Here is a 19,171-nt window from a genome sequence, read left to right as displayed (position 1 = left end):
ACTGTAAAACCCAATGAAGGCCATAGCCAGCTACGAGGCACGGGCATCAGTTGAACGCAGTCATTTAAAAAAAAAATTGTAGTCCTTTCAGACGTTGCTTTGCCTCAAAAATAAAATGCATTTCATCCCTGGTTGTGTGTGTGTGTCTATATATATATATATATAATATATATATATATATATATATATATATATATATATATATATATATATATATATATGGTAGGAGACACGACACGCTTTTAACTATGACCAAAACTAAAGAAATACAAATCAGTGATTGATGTGTTTAGTAGGCAACTGTCTGTATTTCAGTGTAATATCGGTATTTAAAATACATCTCGAGTCTTTGTTTTTTTTCTTGTTTTTAAACGAATATACGTGCTTTTAAATATATTGTATAACGACTGTATTTATTAAAAAGTTAAACACGCCGATTAACTGAGAAGGCGGCAGAATAAAATGAGGCAAGTGTCTCGGTGATTTTTCATGGCTGGTTACAGCCCTGCACATATTTTAAAGTGTAATTAAGTGTTATTAAAGACAAAATAAGGAATATTTTGAACGAATGTATATATTTTTATTGATAAAACAATTAAGGTTTTAGGCTTTTAATAGTTTAAAATGTTTTAATGTTGACAGGTTGCAGACCAACGGACAATAAGATAGGACAAAAACGTAATACAAGAAGTCGTTATAAAAAAAAAAAAAAAAAAAAGTATGCTGGTCAGAGCTGATAGTTTGCTGGTTTTATGTTGCTTGTGCTTGCTCAGCATATTTTGATGCAGGTTGATGGTGGTACTAGAGAAAATAGTCATTTATAATAATCTATACTGTAAAGTACAGCACTAAAATCTCCGGTTGTCTACATTACGTATTGATGGTTTATAGAATCCAGACGGTAAATATTATTTCCAAATCCCAGCTCACCAGTAATTGCTGGAATTTTCAGCAGGGATAAATTAATAACTGATAATGCAATTTGCAAGTGCAATTTCGTTATTTCTTGTCATCATTTCATACAAACTTTCAATTCCAAAAAAAAAAAAAATACACAGGAGCCACGTGTCATTATATCTGGCTTGAGTAGTGCATGGTACAGTATTGTGTCAGAGAACCCACGATTAGCAAAGATAAATTAACAATCAAGTTGCATCTAAAACGCACTGCAAGGTTTTCAGCAAGCGCACACTTGTTGACATGTTGGATCTGTGACGTCACAGTCGTGGGTTCCTGGAAAAAAAGCAAGATGGCAGCTGGAACACAACACGGGTTAAAGAATATTCTTTGGAAGAGTAAGTTCTTCAGTAATACTGTAGCAGGTTAACAGCTGTTTTGCTTAAGTTTGGAATACTTCATTTGTCTTTGGAGTTGAAAACAGTTATTTAAACAGTGTAGATAATGTATTAAATGAACATAATCGCTGGTAAATACGGACGCTTGCGTGGTGTACTCCGGCCGGCGAATAAGAAGCCAACTTTGCCGTGTGTATATTGAACTACTTGCAAAATAGTCGTAAAAATGTGGCGTTGCCGAGTCTTCTGCTATAGCTTGATGTGAAGTTGTGTACACTTTTTTTAACGACTTATATCTGCCCCCCCCCCCCCCCCCCCCATTTAAATCGCAGTTGTTTCCTGCGGTGTTGGCATACTATTTTTTTTAAATCTTAAACAAGAATGAATCAATGGCATGGTAAAGTAAACACGAATTGGGCATTATTTGTCATAGTCCGTTTTTTGTTTTGTTATACTAACAGCCTGCAACCTTACAATTTTGTAAAATAAATTTCGCACACAGATGTATTCTATTGCCCACATAAAGTTAAGTTTTTATGCGTGTGCTCATTGCCTTCAAAGCCCATGTTTAAATTGGAGAAACTAAGCTAGCTTTGTTAATTAAAAGTATGCCTCCAAAACTAGTTTAGTCAAAGTGATTAAAAAAAGTAAAAACTGAAAAAACGTCTTTGGCCTAGTACTGGTAATTAAAATATACAATGACATGTCACCCAAAAGTATCTGCAATAGGGAGGTGCATTAAACTAGTTGGTTTAGGTAGATAATTGGCAGTCTATTACTGTACATTCTTTAAGAGCAATGGAATAACAACCCCACCCTAAATATAATGGGGGGGGGTTGTTTAGAGATAGCGATTCTCCGTTTATTTATTTATTTTTATTTTAACAACATGAACATCTTTTGCGATTTAATTTGGCTTTTTGAAGTTGCAAACAGGGAAACAATTAAAATTTGTTCTTGCTGAAAATCACAGCCTCGGAACACTTCTGTTGTTGTTGTTTGTTTTCAGAAATAAAGGAAAACGTCATCGATGACCACAAAAAGCCAGGAGAATGGAGGGTATGTCTCGCCGTGTTTGATGCGCTGTAGTGTATCACGTGTCAAATAGTTTTCCGATGCATTCAGGTCACAGCCACAGTGGTACTGTTACAGGGCATCACTGGAATGCAGTGGATAATTACTGGACATGTGACTTAAACACGTTTTAGTGACATGATGTGTAAAAAATAAATACAAATAAACAGCCTTGTGATATGTTAATGTTTACATTTACCTCCTTTAAAGTATTATCATTATTGTAAAGTCCCCCGTTTTGTTTTTCTTTCATCAAAGCTACCAAGTGCCTAGATTTTTACAGACTAATTAGATTTGGTGTGTATTGGTGCATTTCGTTTTCTGGCAATGTTAACATTTATCCATAAAAATTACACAAGACGTACTTGCAGCATATGTTTTATTTATTATTATTATCATTGTTATTATTATTATTATTATTATTATTATTATTATTATTAGTAGTCGTATTAGTATTATTACTTTTGTGGAATAGTTTGAGTCCTGCATTAATCAACTAACTGTATTCTTTGACCTCAAGTATTGAAAAGTAATGTAACATATCGTATATGGTACAAAGATCTTTTTTTTTTTTTTTTTTTTTTTTTTTTTTACTTTTTCGATTGCTTCAGAGTTTGGCAGACAGAAGCATTGTTACTACTTCCTACATGACTTATTTTAGCAGCAACCGGAACAGAATGCTATGCCTTTTTGGAACTGATGCTAACAGAACAGAACTAACACATGTTTTTACTATTGAACTGAGCTGTTCTTTCTATATTTCAGGTCTAGAAGTTTGAAACGTAAAATGTGTCTTGTTTTTACATTTACTTTTCTATATATATATATATATATATATATATAAAACATCAGTCTGCCTAGCTATTTGTAGCATCACCTGATCAGTGATATATATATAAAAAAATACTAGCTAGTAGATATATAAAAAATCTACTAGCTAATATTTTTTTGTTACAGAACTTATGTAAATTAGTGTCTAAGAAAGTGATAGCATATACCAGATGTAGCTGCATGAGCATGTGACTGAATTCATTTGGGCAGTAAAGATTGAAGAAACTCTCAAAATACTGCAACTGATGCCTTCATCTGATTAACTCTTTAGGTTAGTTTAAAGTATGCTGCTCCAACATTTTATATATATATATATATATAATTTTTTTTTTTTTTTTTTTTTTTTTTTTTCCATTTTTACCAACCTAGTCAGCTTTGTGTTAATCAGGTAACAGTCTGGTACTGTACTCATGCTGCCAATGTGAATTGGTTTTCAGATATTAATTTTGGATCACTTCACCACCAAATTGCTATCTTCGTGCTGCAAGATGTCGGATCTAATGTCCGAAGGGATAACTAGTAAGTGAAGTCAGAATCATGCCTATGTCTTTGGTAATAGACTGGGGCCACCAAATGTCACCCAAAAGGGTGACTTCTTATTACGGTTCAGTAAGTCTGTTGCCTAAATCCACAATTAAATTAATTAGCCAATTATTCATGGAAGTCCCTGACCCCAGAGGAAGATTAAAAATAAATGATTGAGCAAGCATTTTCAAGTTCTGGGAAGTTTAGTAATATGCAGGTTTCTTGTAAATGCCCTGCATAGAGAATCATATTGGTTTTACTTCTCTTTTTTTACAGTTGTGGAAGACCTGTATAAAAACCGTGAACCCGTTCCAGAGATGAAAGCCATTTATTTAATTTCACCATCTGAAAAGGTTTGATAAATTGTTCAGTAAATACATTTAATATGTTGGGAAATTTATTTAATGAATTATATTTAAAAATTGTTAAAGTTTTAGACATAATGCAAGGTGCAGAACAGTGTCTATCTTTGAGAGCATTATGTGTGTCTTTAAACATTGTATGGTTGCAGATAGGTATTCATCTAAACTCCACCTTCACTAATTTTACATAAGATCCTTGTTGACACTGCCTCCATTTATAGAGCAATATCCTTTATCATAAATAAATCTGAATTAGTACTTTAGAGACACAATTTTAGATCAGTGTACCACATGGTTTTGGACTGTAAACTACCAGTTACTGGACTATAATTGAAATGAAATTTTAGGAGTTTACTAACTTGGAGTCTTTTTTTTTTTTTTTTAAGGGTGTGGATTCACTTGTTAATGACTTCAAAAACACATACAAGTACAAAGCAGCATATATCTATTTTACTGACTGTAAGTAAATTCCTGTAAAAAATCTCTCAAATGAAGAATGAATTGCTTACTTGGGCATTAACTTTTAAAAATAAATAAATAAATCCCCAATGTTTCAGAATATTGGTGTCATCGTCAAACAAGTTTACAGCTTTTTTTCAGAAGAATTTATGTACTGTAATTGTATTACGTGTACAGTCATTGTCAGTTTTTTTTTTTGTCCCCCCCCCCCCCCCCCCCCCCCCCCCCCCCCCCCCCCCCCCCCCCCCCCCCCCCCCCCCCCCCCCCCCCCCAGATTGCCGTTGTTAGAAATCTTTTAGTGAGCTCCTGTACATGACACGCTTCCTGTGTAGCTCAAGTTATTTGAAAAAGCCCTGAAGAAAGAAACATTTTGACCTATGATCCATAGTCAAATGGATTCAGTTACTGCCAACCTTAAACTTCTAATATCGATTAGCTACATGTAACATGTAGGCAAGACACATTTGAAAATGTCATATTTAACTCTCAACACTGCATACCTGCATACCAAGTCTAGGAAAGATAACCCGCCTGATAACAATAGAGCAGTATTTTAAAATGGTGTACACCCATATCTATGCTGGGGCTTGCAATTTAACACTTTATAATTCCATTGAGGCAATCTGACCTGGAGATTAAAAAAATAAATAAATAATTCAATTTCTTTCAATCAGTTCTCTGAGATAGAATTACAATTTGAACACATCATGTTGTTTGTAATTTTTTTTTATGAGTGGGGTTATGTCCAGCAAAATATTAGCATTTGTACAAGCAAAGACATTTTGTTTTCAGTATTCTTCCTTTAAGTTCCAATTAACGCTTTCCCAGTAATTAATCTGGTTTTCCTGGTAATTAATACATATTTTGGACACAAAAGCAAGGTTTGTAACATTATATAATAATAAGACCACTGAGGCGATTTAATAGTCTTAAAAAAGGGGGTTCAAAGCTTGGTCAAAGTATTAATAGTAAAAGATTTAGCAGCAGCTCTTAAAAGAGCTTTGGGGATGTCATAAGGTCCCCTGGGTCTTTAATGTTTGATAAAAATATATATTGATGTTTTGCTCCATACCTTTGAAATATAATACAGGCTATAGGACCTGTGCTTTAAATATTTGGTATTTAACAGGTCGTTATTTACATGGAGGAATACCCCTCTGACTTACTATACAGTGTTTTGTTACAGAAAGCAAATCTCTCTGCATTGAAGCTGTCGCATTCATTTAGAAACATCTATAACCTCAGAGTTACTAACAGCTTGGGAATGGAGGTTGTTCGTGAGTGGAAAATGCCCGTAACTCGTGAAACGAGTTTGCAGTTGTTTTAATAAATGTGTATACCTTCTATCTATAGCCTTAATCTGGTGAATAATACAAGGATACAGCACAGTAATGCAATAGTCGTGTTATGGTTGGGGGGGGGGGGGGGGGGTTAATTTAACTTCCTATTCAAATTGTTACTGTAGCAAAAACACAGATTTAAACGTCCAGGAAACACTGGGTTAACGTTGTTTGTTTTTACTTTTGTTTTAAACAAAATGAATTTGTGCAGCTTGCTCAGTCATTCAGAGTCCTTTTGACATTGAAAAAAAAATTGCTTTGTTTAAATCTAAAATATTCCTAGTAAAATTGCCCGTACATGCTTTGAAATCTTCCTCACCTCTGTCGCATACATCTGTTGGGACTGTTGTTTTGCCACCTCCATGAACAGCACACTACTTGCTGCTCATCTTCAAATTTGCCTGTGATTCGTCTGTTTTTACTGCTCTTCTTTGCAAACATTTTAATTTTTATCTAAGCCTTTAATAGCGCTGACAATTTACTGATACCATATTCCCATTGCTGAGTATGATACCGCTGTCCGGTTTTTACAAACATATGTTTTCTTTCAGTGGAAAGTCATACATGTTTGCGTTTCCAGTTACTTACCATTTCAGTAGGTTAACGTTGTGCTTTTTAAAAACTAGGTTCTCGTTGCATTGTAGGCATGGCTGAGTGATTGCATACATCCAGCTAAAAGTGGGGTGTTCTGTTGACCGGTCAGTTAGTAAGTTTGGTGTTCGTAGCTCTGAGGTTTTACTGTAGATCATTTATGTATGGTTTCAGGGTGGGGTAATCTGGTTTTGCACTAAAGAAAAACAAGCATATTTTTGTACAGATCATAAATGGCAAAATACAGAAAATATTGGCTCCAATTTTTTTTTTTTTTTTTACTCAATAGCAGATACATGCTTCAAGCCCACATTACCAACTGTTCTCGCTTTCGAATGAACTTTTGAGCGATAGTAGGAAAAAAGGCTGTTTTTTTTTTTGTTCAATTTAACCATTAACAGATGCATAGTAGAAACAGTATGACATTATATAAAATATGAAGTGTGGTCTAAACAGAATTCTTTTTTTTAATGCAGTATGCAAATGCTTGTCTTCTTTTACATTGTAGGTGTTCACTCTTGATAATCCAGATGCCTTCCACAGTATTTACAGCACCCACAGAACTGATAAAGATACTACGCTTCAGAAAATGGCAGAACAGATAGTGACGCTGTGTGCAACTTTGGATGAAAACCCTGGAGTTAGATATAGAAAGTATGTTATTTAGAAACTTAGTGGGGCTTTTAACCTACTCTTATTTGCTACAACTAATCCCAGAAAGCTCTTTCATATAGATTATTTGTATTACTATTGATTGATTAACCCCTCTCACTGCCAACTGTTGTAGCCGTTTAAGATATTGAGGACCCCATATTACCAGAAAGATTGTGTTTTCTTAACTTTGTTTGTGATTTTTTGTTAATTTAATAATAAAAGGCAAAATGAAATTACTCCAAAGAGTATGTTTGCATTGGTATCTTAAAAGGTAAAGATAGTGTCCTGTTATGTTTGAAGTGTAAAGATCTAAATTATACAAATATTGATATACTTTGTTCACAGGGAACCCTTGGATAATGCCAGCATGTTGGCTCAGTTGGTAGAGAACAAACTCTGCAAACATTATGAATTGGATGAAAAATGCAAAAAAAAGGTTAGATCACCCATTGAACAGAGTTGTGAATATCTGCCTGTAAGCTGTTTGTGATAAGTGTTCAACTACTGTTTTTTGTTTTGTTTTTTGTTCCCCCTCCAGAGCAAAACACAGGCACAACTTTTAATAGTAGATCGAGGGTTTGATCCAGTTTCTCCTATCCTGCATGAGCTGACGTACCAGGCAATGGTTTATGATCTGATTTCAATTGAAAATGATACATATAAGTAAGGATTTGATCCACTTTTGTGTGTAACAATTATTTAAGTGATCTGATTTCTATAATATGATCTTTTCTTTTTTAGAATGCTATTGTTAATCTTTCATTAGGAAAACAGTAGGAAACGTGTCAGTCTTTCCTTTCAATTGTGATATAGCCATACTGTCAACTGCAGTGTAGAAAAGCAGACTTGTCCAAAAAGTTTCTTGAGCCTCATTATGTGATTCAAAAGATGTGTCTCTGCAGGTATCTGTCAAAAGATGGTGTCGGTGCTAAGGAAAAACAATCTGTACTTAATGAAGAGGATGATCTTTGGACAAAACTTCGGCACATGCACATTGCAGAAGTTTCAGAGTATGTGGTATAGTTTTCAATACAGCTGTGTTTATTGAAACCTACTAAAATACCTACTAAATGAGAAATATCCTACAATGTGCTTATTTGAAAAAAAGTTAAACTATTGATAAACAACCTCACACACAATGTGTTGAACTTGGGATTTATGTGTGTGTAACAGGCAGTGTTGTGTAATGCATTTCTGTTATGGATTCTAACCACTGTTGGTGATATAAGGTTAAAAGCTGTATATGCACATCTGCTGAAGTGTTTGTCGGTTCATGACTTGCCAAGTGCTAATCAACAATAAGTTTTAACATTCAAGGATCATTATGACTACATGATCCAGACCTCCTCATACAGAAATAATCTTGCAGTCAAATATTGCGTATTTGTTATTACTTGCTCTTTTGTTTTCAATAGAATTTTATTTTACTTTTTCCTAACAGGAAAATCCCAAAACTTGTAAAGGAAATTTCTGCAAACAAGAAAATAAAAGACGGCAAGGTAAATGTTTGTACTTTTATTTTTTCTGACAATACAAACACTAAACAACGATTAGTTTGATTCCTATTACAAGCAGTGTTTTCATATAACCCATAAACAAAGGCTTCATTGATTCTAATGGGAAATGTCTGTTTCTCCCTCCCCTCCCAGATTACAATGAGCGGTTTGTCTCAGCTAATGAAGAAGATGCCTTCTTTCCGCAAGCAAATTTCAAAGGTATTCAACGCCCCTTGATAATGTTACGCTTTGCATGTGTTCTATCTTTACAGTAAAATTGTCTTCAGGGGGTTATGCAGTGATTTTATACTGGTGATATGATGGGAAAAATTAATAAAGGCCTGATAGCTATGACCTGTTTTTTTTTTTTTTTTTAATGTTATCTTAGTGCTTTGGTTATGTAATAAAGAAAATATTTGTGCTAAGCTATCCTTCCTTTATTTTTTAAACTGTAAATACGTAAAATATCCTAAAGCCGGTTAAGAACTAATATATCATAAAAGTAAATTTATAGCACAACAATAATTTCAGAGTGAATAGGAGGAAACAAAATGAAACAAGTAATTTTATCTTAATGCAAGGCATGTGTATTTGTCGCTTCACAATAAGTGGGTGCAAAAGGCTTTATTAGGAGAGTACACAGTATGGGGAGGTATACACAGTTCAAGTGTTTAGTCTGGCTTACAAATCTCTCTCATTCACGCTTCCTGTATCCCAAAGGTCAATCCCTTTCAATATATGAGAACTTTTATAGTCCAAATGCAAACATGGATTCATTCAAACAGTAATTTAAAATTATCGACATAGTTGCAAACATAGCGTATGAAAGACCAGGTCAATCTCTGTCTCTCTGTCAGACCCTTTCGGTTTGATCTTCCTCTATTATGGTCAGCTCTTAATTAAGAAATTTCACTGTTTTATTTAGTGTCCATGAGTAGGGATGTATACTTCTAATATTTTTTTACCCAATATGACAGAAGTGAAAGGTGGACAATGTATTATTGGATTTTATAGAAATATAAAATTGTTTAATATTAAAATATGTTATAAACATTGTGTATTTTCTTTCAGCAAACAGTTCATCTTAATTTAGCTGAAGAATGCATGAACCATTTTCAGGCAAATGTGGAAAAACTTTGCAAGGTGGAACAGGTAAGAACTATGCATGTCTTTCAGTCGACAAAACAAACTGAAATGTAAAGGAGCATATATTCTGTTGATCGGTCCAAATAGCGGCTTAACTGAACGCAGAAAAAGAAGACGTCTGGAAATGAAATGGAGCTAGATTTAGGACAGAGGGCAGTAAACACTTCCACGCACAATTTGGTGAGGGTATAGAATGGCCTGGTCGTGTTGTAGATGCTGAATCACTGGGACCCTTTAAGACTTGACAAAGTTTTGAGATCAATCAGCTACTAAGAACCAGAAGAGCATAGATCTCATTTATAAATTATTTTATGCTCTAGTGTCAATAGAGGTAACATTTTGATTATAAGGCAGCACCAAAGTTTATGAAAACCATAGTGCTGGGACAAATATTTTTTGACATGTGTTCGGATACAAAAATCAGATGTTCGTATTCGCTACAAATGACAACAATACTTTGCACTTCTTTACCATCTCACCAGAGTTAAAAAAAAAAAAAAAGGCAATTGAAAAAGAGCTCTATGTGTGTTACTTGAGTAAATGTACTGTTACTTTGGGGGGGGGGGGGGGGGGGGGGGGGGTGTAATTAAGTAAAAGTCAAAGTATCCTTCCAGAAAACTACTTGAGTAAAAGTACAAAAGTATCTTATCTTAAAAGTACTCAAGTATCAGAAGTAAAAGGTAGTCGCTTTTAAATTCTGACCATGGAAATCCATCTGAAAAAAAAAAAAAAAAAAAAAAACAACGTCCTGCAGGCGTCCATTAAGTATTGGATATGATATAATTTGCATTTTACTGCTTGATGGAAGAAAATCTCCATTCTTATTATACACGCGCTCTGAACACAGCCTTCAGTCAATGTCTACTTCCTAGCTGTCCTTACTGTATCTCTTTAAATTTAGAATAGCAATTTTTTTTTTCAATTGAGAATAGTGTTAATCAGCAGCTGTAGCAACTACTCTGGTTTTATTCACAAGTTGTAAAACTAGTGGATGCAGACTGACATTCAGTAACTTTTTCAAGGCATCACCAGCAACACAGACATGGTACCTGTGTGTGTGTATGTATATATATATATATATATATATATATATATATATATATATATATATATATATATATATATATATATAAAATAAACACTGCAGCTAGAATCTCTATTTAGGACAGTAAAAAGTAAACACACCAGGTTATGCGCGTTTGCACATAGTGATCTCTATGGAAAGCCTTCCTGGACAAAAATGCTTTATGCTACTGTAGAATGAGCCAGAGGGGGGAAAAAAAAGGCAAGCAAGTCATTCAGAAATGCCCTCTTAAACAGTACCCAACTTCCTGAAAATGTTGTGTAGTGATTTTTGTATAGATTGTATATATTATATATTTTTTGTTGCGACTTTGTTATGTGGAATTTAGTAAACGAGAACCAAAATGGTGGGTTTTTTTCCCCTTCACTTTACAACTCCATTTCCATGTTTGTTTTATTTGAAGTGCTTAAAGTTAAGTTTTAGCTTTAGTTTGCTTGTTCAGCTACAAAAAGGCACAAGTAAACCTCATGCTATTACTTTATGAGAACGTGTCTATGGCCACTGTTTACTTTGAAGAAACCGCATTGGCAAGGCTTGAACAATAAATAAAAATTCGGTGTTACCGTTATGGACTATTTTTTTCCGGAATACACAAAACAACATTTAATGTGAACTGCTATGTGGCATCCTTTGTTTTGCAGTTAATTCACTGGGGTAAAGTAATCCTACACAACAATTTCTTTACTCCTGGGATATTTTTCTTTAATGTGTTACATATTGTAGATCTTGCTGTGAAATAAAGGCCCACACACAGGGGCCACGCCCACTGCCCCTGCTGCTGTGCTGTCTCTGCCTGTGTTCAGAGCAGCATAATGGCTTTTATTACTTTTTGAAAAATGAATGAATATTTAAATTGAGCGAATACCTGAACACATCTTGCAGTGTTTTTAAGTTTGTTTAAAAGTATCACAATGCAATACACCAATTGTTTTTCTAATGTATTATTGAATTGATGATTTTCAGCAGTATTTTCTGTGTTCTTCAACCTCTATATTTGGGAAGGTTACCTTAGTGTTTTGTTAAGTTGAAAGTATTTATTTTGTTTGTTGGTGTATACCTAGGACCTAGCTCTTGGAGCTGATACAGAAGGACAGAAAATTAAGGACCCTATGCGAACACTTCTTCCAGTTTTGCTACAAAAGCACTCCACTTATGACAAGATAAGAGCTGTTCTGCTGTACATATTCAGCTTAAATGGTATGAAACTGATTATTTTAAATTTAGAATAGTTAAGATTACTTAATTAACTTACTGATTTTGTTTATCTAGTAAAAAAATTAAATGTACATTATTTAAAGTGTAAATACTTGTGATCATATATTGCCCTTTTAATTTGTAGATATATTATCTGTGTTGTAACAGGAACAACTGAGGAGAATCTGAGAAAGATCTTTCAACAAATCGACAATGAAAGTAGTATTATTTTAAACTGGAACCTCCTCGGAGTCCCCATTCATTCTTCAGTAAGTAATTGGACCAGGTTCTGTTCATAAATATGTTTTGTATTTTTAATATTGCAACTTATGCCTGGGTTATACTGCTTCTAATTACACGGATAGCAAAAAAGTCATACTTTCTTTCAATCAAGATTATCTCGATAAAAATATTTTGTGTCAAATTCTACATGTCCATTTTTAAACAGAGCCAACAACGATCCTCAAAACTTTTATTAGTCAACAAGAAAATGTAAACGCGCTCAAAACTAAATTTGACTTGGCTCTGTGAAAATCTTAACTGGGATCGGCAAGAGCACAGAAATCCTGAAGAAATAATTTTTTTTTTCCCCCCCTTGTTTTATCAGTCTTCACAGCAACGTAAGACGTCGAGGAAAGATCGCTCCCACGAGGAAACCTACCAGCTCTCCCGGTGGACACCTGTTATTAAGGATGTCATAGAGGTGTGTTGAATACATTTTTTAAAAAGCCAATATGTATGAAGTTTATTGCTATGTAGAAGTAGTAGACCTTAGTGTACCCTGAAAAAAATATACGTTCAACCTCACATTTTTTGTAAAGAATATTCTGACATGTGATTAGTTTAATTATGACACCTATTATGCATATGGGCAGTTGGGGATTGGCTCATTGCCTGGTCAGTGATGTGAAGCAGTTGATCTGTAGTTGTGTCTAATTTGTAGTGGCGCCAGAAAAACAAATTCCTTATCATGCATTGGGATGGATGCTTACCTGCATGCTATGTCATCGCTGGAGTTATGTTTCCCTAAGGAGAGTTTCAGTAAAGGTTGTTGATGGTGTCTTAAATTTGTTAATGTTTAAAAAAAAAAAAAAAAAAAGGCTTTGTCTTACGAAAAAGTAGATATGGTTTCAATTAAGGAATGTCTGCACAATTTAGTCGAACTTAACCGTTTTAACAGGTGTAGCGCTAGTGACTAGTATTGCTTTACGATACTGTGTGTAACCAAAGCTCTTTAAATCTAGGCCACAGTGTACAAGTTTCAGGCAAATTTAAATGTATCGTTAACATGAAAGGAAAACTCTGTGTTTTAACTACAAAAGAGCCGTATCTGTTTAAGGAAGTATGAGTTTAAAGTTTTAGAAATGTGAGCTTAGTGAATTCATCGGCTTTGACACTTACTGGCAATTTGCTTGATCCTTGTACAGTTGATTTGGCATAATGCAAAAATTATCAATAGGCTTCTTGTGTGTGTGTTTTTTTTTTTTTTTTTTTGCTTTTTAAAGGAAATATGATATAACATGCATGTTCTATTTAAGCAAAAAAGATGTTAAATGTACCAAAATAAAAGGTTTGTTGAAAGAATTGTTTTTAGTTTCAAATTAAACCGTACTGTATGTTTGATTGTTTATGCACAATAAGAAGTGTTTACTGAAAATTATGAATATTTGTACAAATTTGAAAATGTGCACGCTAATAAATCAGAGTACCAAACTAATGGCAAGATTGTTGTAATATGCAAATATTTGATCACCAAAAAACCTTGAGTTTACCAATAATCTGATAATGATGTATCCCTGTAGTGCTATGATCTGTGTGTGTGTGTGTGTGTGTGTGTGTATACACACACACACATGTATATGTACGTACAGTGGTTTGCCGAAGTATTCACCCCCCTTCAAAGTTTTCACATTTTGTTGGCACCTGAGCGTACTCCACAACGCTTTCAAATTAGACCTTACATGTAGAATCTACAGTAGCAAGAAGGGAAGCCATTACTCGAGAAAGCCCATCTTGAATCCCATTTGAAGTATGCAAAAAAACACTCGGTAGATTCTGTAGCCATGTGGCAAAAAGTTTTGTGGTCTGACGAAACTAAAATTGAACTTTTTGCCCAAAATGCAAAGCGTTATGTTTGGCGCAAACCCAACACAGTGCATCACCCAAAGAACACCATCCCTACTGTGAAGCATGGTGGTGGCAGCATCATGTTATGGGGATGTTTCTCATCGGCAGGGACTGAGAAGCTTGTCGGGATAGAGGGGAGAATGGATGGTGCAAAGTACAGGAGAATCCTTGAGGAAAACCTGAAACTGGGGAGAAAGTTCACATTTCAGCAGGACAATGACCTGAAGCACAAAGCCAAAGCCACACTGGAGTGGTTAAACAAGAAGAGATTTAATGTTCTTGAGTGGACCAGTCAAAATCCCCAACAAAGTTATCAGAACTGGAGCAATTTTCCTGTGAAGAATGGGCAAAAATGTCACCAGCCTTCTGTGCAAAGCTAGTAGAGACCTTGCGCACTTATCAGGATAGAAGGGAAAATGATGGAGCAAAGTACAGAGAAGTCCTTGAGGAAAACCTGCTGCCCTCTGCAAGAAAGCTGAAACTGGGACGGTTCACCTTTCAGCATGACAATGACCCAAAGCACACAGCCAAAGCTACACTGGAGTGGCTAAGGAACAAACAGGTAAATGTCCTTGAGTGGCCCAGTCAGAGCCCTGACCTAAATCCAATCAAAAATTTGTGGCATAACTTGAAGATTGCTGTCCATCAATGCTCCAAGGAACAGTTTTGTAAAGAATAATGGTCAAATATTGCCAAATCTAGGTGGGCAAAATTGGTAGCGACCTATCCCAACAGACTCACAGCTGTAATTGCTGCCAAAGGTGCCTCTACCAAGTATTAACTCAGGGGGGTGGAGACTTATCCAATTATGATCTTTCAGTTTTGTATTTTTTTTTATATATATATAATTATTTTTTCTCAATAGAAAACTTTTTTACCCCCTTAACAGTGTGGAGTCTGGTGTGTAGATAAGTAAAAAAAAATCCTCATTTAAATGCATGAAACTCTGTGTGTGTGTGTGTGTGTGTGTATATATATATGTGTATATATGTGAGTGTGTGTTTTTTTAAGCCTTTTTTTTTTTTTTTTTTTTTTTTTTTTTTTTAGGATGCTATAGATAACAAGTTGGACACTAAAGAATGGCCCCATATATCTGAATGCCCTGCAGCTTGGAATGGTTCTGGTGCTGTAAGGTAAGCCACTATAAATGATTATAGCCCTGTCAGCCAATGAAGATACTCTTTGCTGTCTGACCTGTACATAAGACCAGTGAAATGTATTGTACATTTTACTGTCAGCCAAGGTCTAACCATGAATTACTGAATTGTGAAATTATGTGCTATACCGTTTTTTTAAAGAAAAGAAAATGGAATCAAAGTACAATTGTTATGGAATGTAGACTGTACTGTATGTCCGGCAGTACTTTGTTTTACAGAACCTCTGGCCCACTCTAAAAGCTGCTCATGAGAAGACAGTCCACAAGAGTTCATAAGTTCAGTTGCACTTATTAACGAGTAATATTCAATTGATATACACTATAGTGGCTGTCACATTAGAACCACTGACCAGTTTTTAATTTTCCATACACAGTGCCCGTCAGAAACACAAGGGCAGCAGTCAAGATGACCGACGGAGTGGTTCAAGACTCATAGTGTTTATAATTGGAGGTGTTAGCTACTCTGAGATGCGCTGTGCCTATGAAGTGACTCAAGCAGTCAAGTCCTGTGAAGTAATTATTGGTAGGTACATTTTGCTTAATTTATAATATACTACATAATATAATATTATTTACCGTATGTTGCCTACAGTGAATTATGTTATGGAATTAAGGTAGGCGTTGCTAGTAAAATATAAAAGTATCAATGTAAACTTTTATTATGATTTTTAATAGGATCGACTCACATTTTGACGCCCAGAAGTCTTCTAGAGGCTATGCAGGATCTCAGCAAAACTAAAGGACCCATGGAAACGTTCAATATTATTGAGGAGAAAGCAGCCTGATGTTTCAAATAGTGGTGTAGTAAAGGTAATTTAGAACGAAAGATTACAGGGAAGGATGTTTTCCCCCCAGTTTTTCATATTTTTTGTAAAGTAAATAATTTTAAATGGGTTGACAGAAGGGCTTTTTACCCAACCAGGTCATTCTTTCCACAGTTAAGTGATTGTGAAGAACAAGCTCACCTTGGTGCGTAAGGTTTATGTATAGTCCGTGTACCTCTTCAAATACTGTGTTTCTCTTTATATTAGCCTTCACTAATTTAGCAACTGGCTAGCAATTTTGTTCACATTGTCATCATATTTTAATATGGATTCATGGTAAAGCTTGATACTAAATAATTGAATATCCCTTGAATATCGATTTTGTGTTTTAATATTTTCTATGATGCTTTGGATTTCATTTACCAACTCGCACATTTTACTTTTAACCCAAACTCTATGTAAACTTGATATTTTTTAAAAATTATTATTATTTAAAGTGACTTAAACAACTTACCTGTAGGTTTATCATATAACATTATGTAGTATTAAACTGGAAATGGTTAAATAAAGAAGCTATCGCATGTGCATATACCAAGTATTATTTTATCTAAAATAAAAATGTTTTTTAAAGTTACTATTTTTGCTTCTTTAATAAAGAAGGCAGAATCATAAGTTGTATCTGAGCAAATGTACAATTTGACACATTTTACTCAAACATCATGGCTCCATCTAGTGGATTTGGTTTTCCAGTTCAAGGCCCTTAGTATTCCCCTGGAATGGATATGTCTAGAGAACCACTTGTTGAATTGTGATGAAACTTGCTAAGGACACAAGTTATTGAGTGTGGCATAATCTAGGGGTTTATGGAGTCTGTCTGTCTGTCTGCATTTTACATGTACTGTTGTTGTACACGTGAAATAACTTACCTGCATTGTTATTGTCTGATAAAATTGCCTTTTAGCTTGGCATGTGTCTTTTTGGAAAACAGTGGGCTTATACAAGTATGTCAGTGATATTCAGTGACTCTGAATAACAAATTGGAATTTAAGGTAACTCAGTAAAATAGGTCACTATAACCTACAACCATTGTATGTACTTGTAAAACGTTTGACATACAGACAGATTCTCTGAATAATGTATGCTAAAGAATTACAAGTTTAGTCCTTTCTTTTAATTAAAGCTACCATTGAGAAGTGTAGTTTAATTTCTGGGCTGTGAAGTCATCCTTATGGTCACTCCCTAGCAACCTTATAGACACCTTGGGGAGGGATGGAGGATTGCCTTTGAGGAATCAAAGGCAATGTTTACAGAACAATTTTAATCCAGTTGTATTTTTTTAATTAATTGTTTCAACATTTTTTTTCCTTCATTTTTAAAAAAAATCTATATTGTTACTTTCAAAGGTGGAGCAATAAACCTAGTATCAGTTAACAACTGGAACGGGCAACTTGCTGTTGATTTCAACATAATTGGCTACCACAACAAAAAAACAGTAATTTAAGATTTCAAGACACACACTGTACATAAGAGAATAATGCAGACCTGTGACACCCAATGAAAAGGGAACCATCTCAATAGAAACTTGATAACTAGCAGTATTGTATGTAGTATCTTATGTTAACAGTGAATATTGGTATCAGATTTTCACATTAGTTGTGGGGCAATAGGTGGAACTGGTTCTCAGAGAATATGAGAAGGTTCTGTGCAATTTAATCTGGGAATTTTACCTTATTTACTGTTTTAATAGTTCCGTTCTTTAGAGTAGTCCAGTTTATAACATAGCAGAAACAGGTTCATTTTAATACATAATGATATAGTATCATTTTAAATAATTAGGGCTTCTGATTTTAGGTCTTTACCCTGACTTTTCTACTCTCCTTTTTAAGAATTCAGTTCATGTTAAGGTGTTGCATAAGGTATTCATGTATCTCAATCACAACTGAGAAACATGATGATAATAAAATTGATTTATGTTTTTGTTTTGTTTTTTTTCTGTGGAACAACTAAATGGGTTTTTAAATTGGCAAAGCCTTAATTTTTGATTAACAAGCAAAAGGTACAAACAAGATCGCAACATGTTAATAATCTTTATTAGATATAATGAAAAATAGTGTTTTATGCTGGACACACAATTGTTCTGCGTGAGTATTTACATTAATAGAGAGGAATGGCTTCTACTTTGAAATTAAATAGTAAGACTTGTGATTTAAAAGCCTGTTTATTTGTTTCATAGAAAACCCCCGTAAATTAAATCAATTTTACTATTACGTTGCCCAGTTGTGATTGAGATACACGAAAGGCTTAACAAGTATCAATTGCATTTTTAAAAGAGAGTAGAAGTCAGCGGGTAACACCAAAAATCAGAAGCCGTAATTATAATAAACCGGACTGTGTGTATACATACCTGTATTCTGTTACGTTACTTTGATTCAAATAATTTTTCAGGAAATAAGGTTTATAATAAGTACAGAATTTATTAAATAGTTTTATATTGGTAAACTGGGTACTCCTCTTTTTCAGCAGCTGGCTTGCCTATGAGTAATACAAACTGACAAGCTTTTAATGGAGCATTTGCTCCCTCTGGTGTATACATTTTGTAAACTTTCTGTCCCAATGTTACTACCACTAATAACCAAATTACCAGCACCAGTATCTTTGGAACTGGTCATCCAATTGTGATGACACGTTGTATGAAAATTCTTAATCTAGGTTCTCAGAATTGAGCTCACGTTGACCAAATTTGATCTTTTGTTATAAGAACAAATTACATTGTAATAAGTTATTTAACATAATGGCCATGTAGTACTACATACCACACTTGTTTTTATAATTAAGTAATTTCCAGTTCAGTTAAGTAATTTGAATTCAAGGCGGCAGAAGTTTTAAGTATCTATTATGTAATTCAGTTTAAAAAAATAAATAATGCTTCACTTTTTAGAAAAGCAATGGAAATGTACAGGTATCTTGCTACTTTATTTGTAAGTTAGTCATTTATGGATTCGATAAAGAATAAGACTCAAACACCATGACAAGTGTAATTACTTCATTTAGACACAACAAACATGAATGGTAT

At 34.3% G+C, this 19,171-nt stretch overlaps 1 protein-coding gene across 1 annotated transcript; it reads left to right on the top strand.

The window, feature by feature from the left end:
• Positions 1-1,194: 1,194 nt before the first annotated feature.
• On the top strand, positions 1,195-17,902 carry LOC121330710 (syntaxin-binding protein 3-like). Its single transcript, XM_041277432.1, has 19 exons — positions 1,195-1,295; positions 2,305-2,354; positions 3,638-3,719; positions 4,002-4,078; positions 4,474-4,546; positions 6,513-6,526; positions 6,986-7,131; positions 7,477-7,567; positions 7,670-7,794; positions 8,034-8,141; positions 8,573-8,630; positions 8,781-8,846; positions 9,699-9,779; positions 11,919-12,054; positions 12,220-12,320; positions 12,659-12,754; positions 15,226-15,311; positions 15,709-15,857; positions 16,010-17,902. The coding sequence occupies exons 1-19, from the start codon at positions 1,250-1,252 to the stop codon at positions 16,117-16,119; spliced, it is 1,695 nt and encodes a 564-aa protein (XP_041133366.1). The 5' UTR covers positions 1,195-1,249; the 3' UTR covers positions 16,120-17,902.
• The last annotated feature ends 1,269 nt before the right edge of the window (positions 17,903-19,171 follow it).

This window comes from Polyodon spathula, chromosome 18 (assembly GCF_017654505.1).
Source record: "Polyodon spathula isolate WHYD16114869_AA chromosome 18, ASM1765450v1, whole genome shotgun sequence".
Taxonomy (NCBI): Eukaryota; Metazoa; Chordata; class Actinopteri; order Acipenseriformes; family Polyodontidae; genus Polyodon; species Polyodon spathula.
Note: the sequence above shows the minus strand (reverse complement) of the source record. Positions and strands in the feature narration are given on the sequence as shown.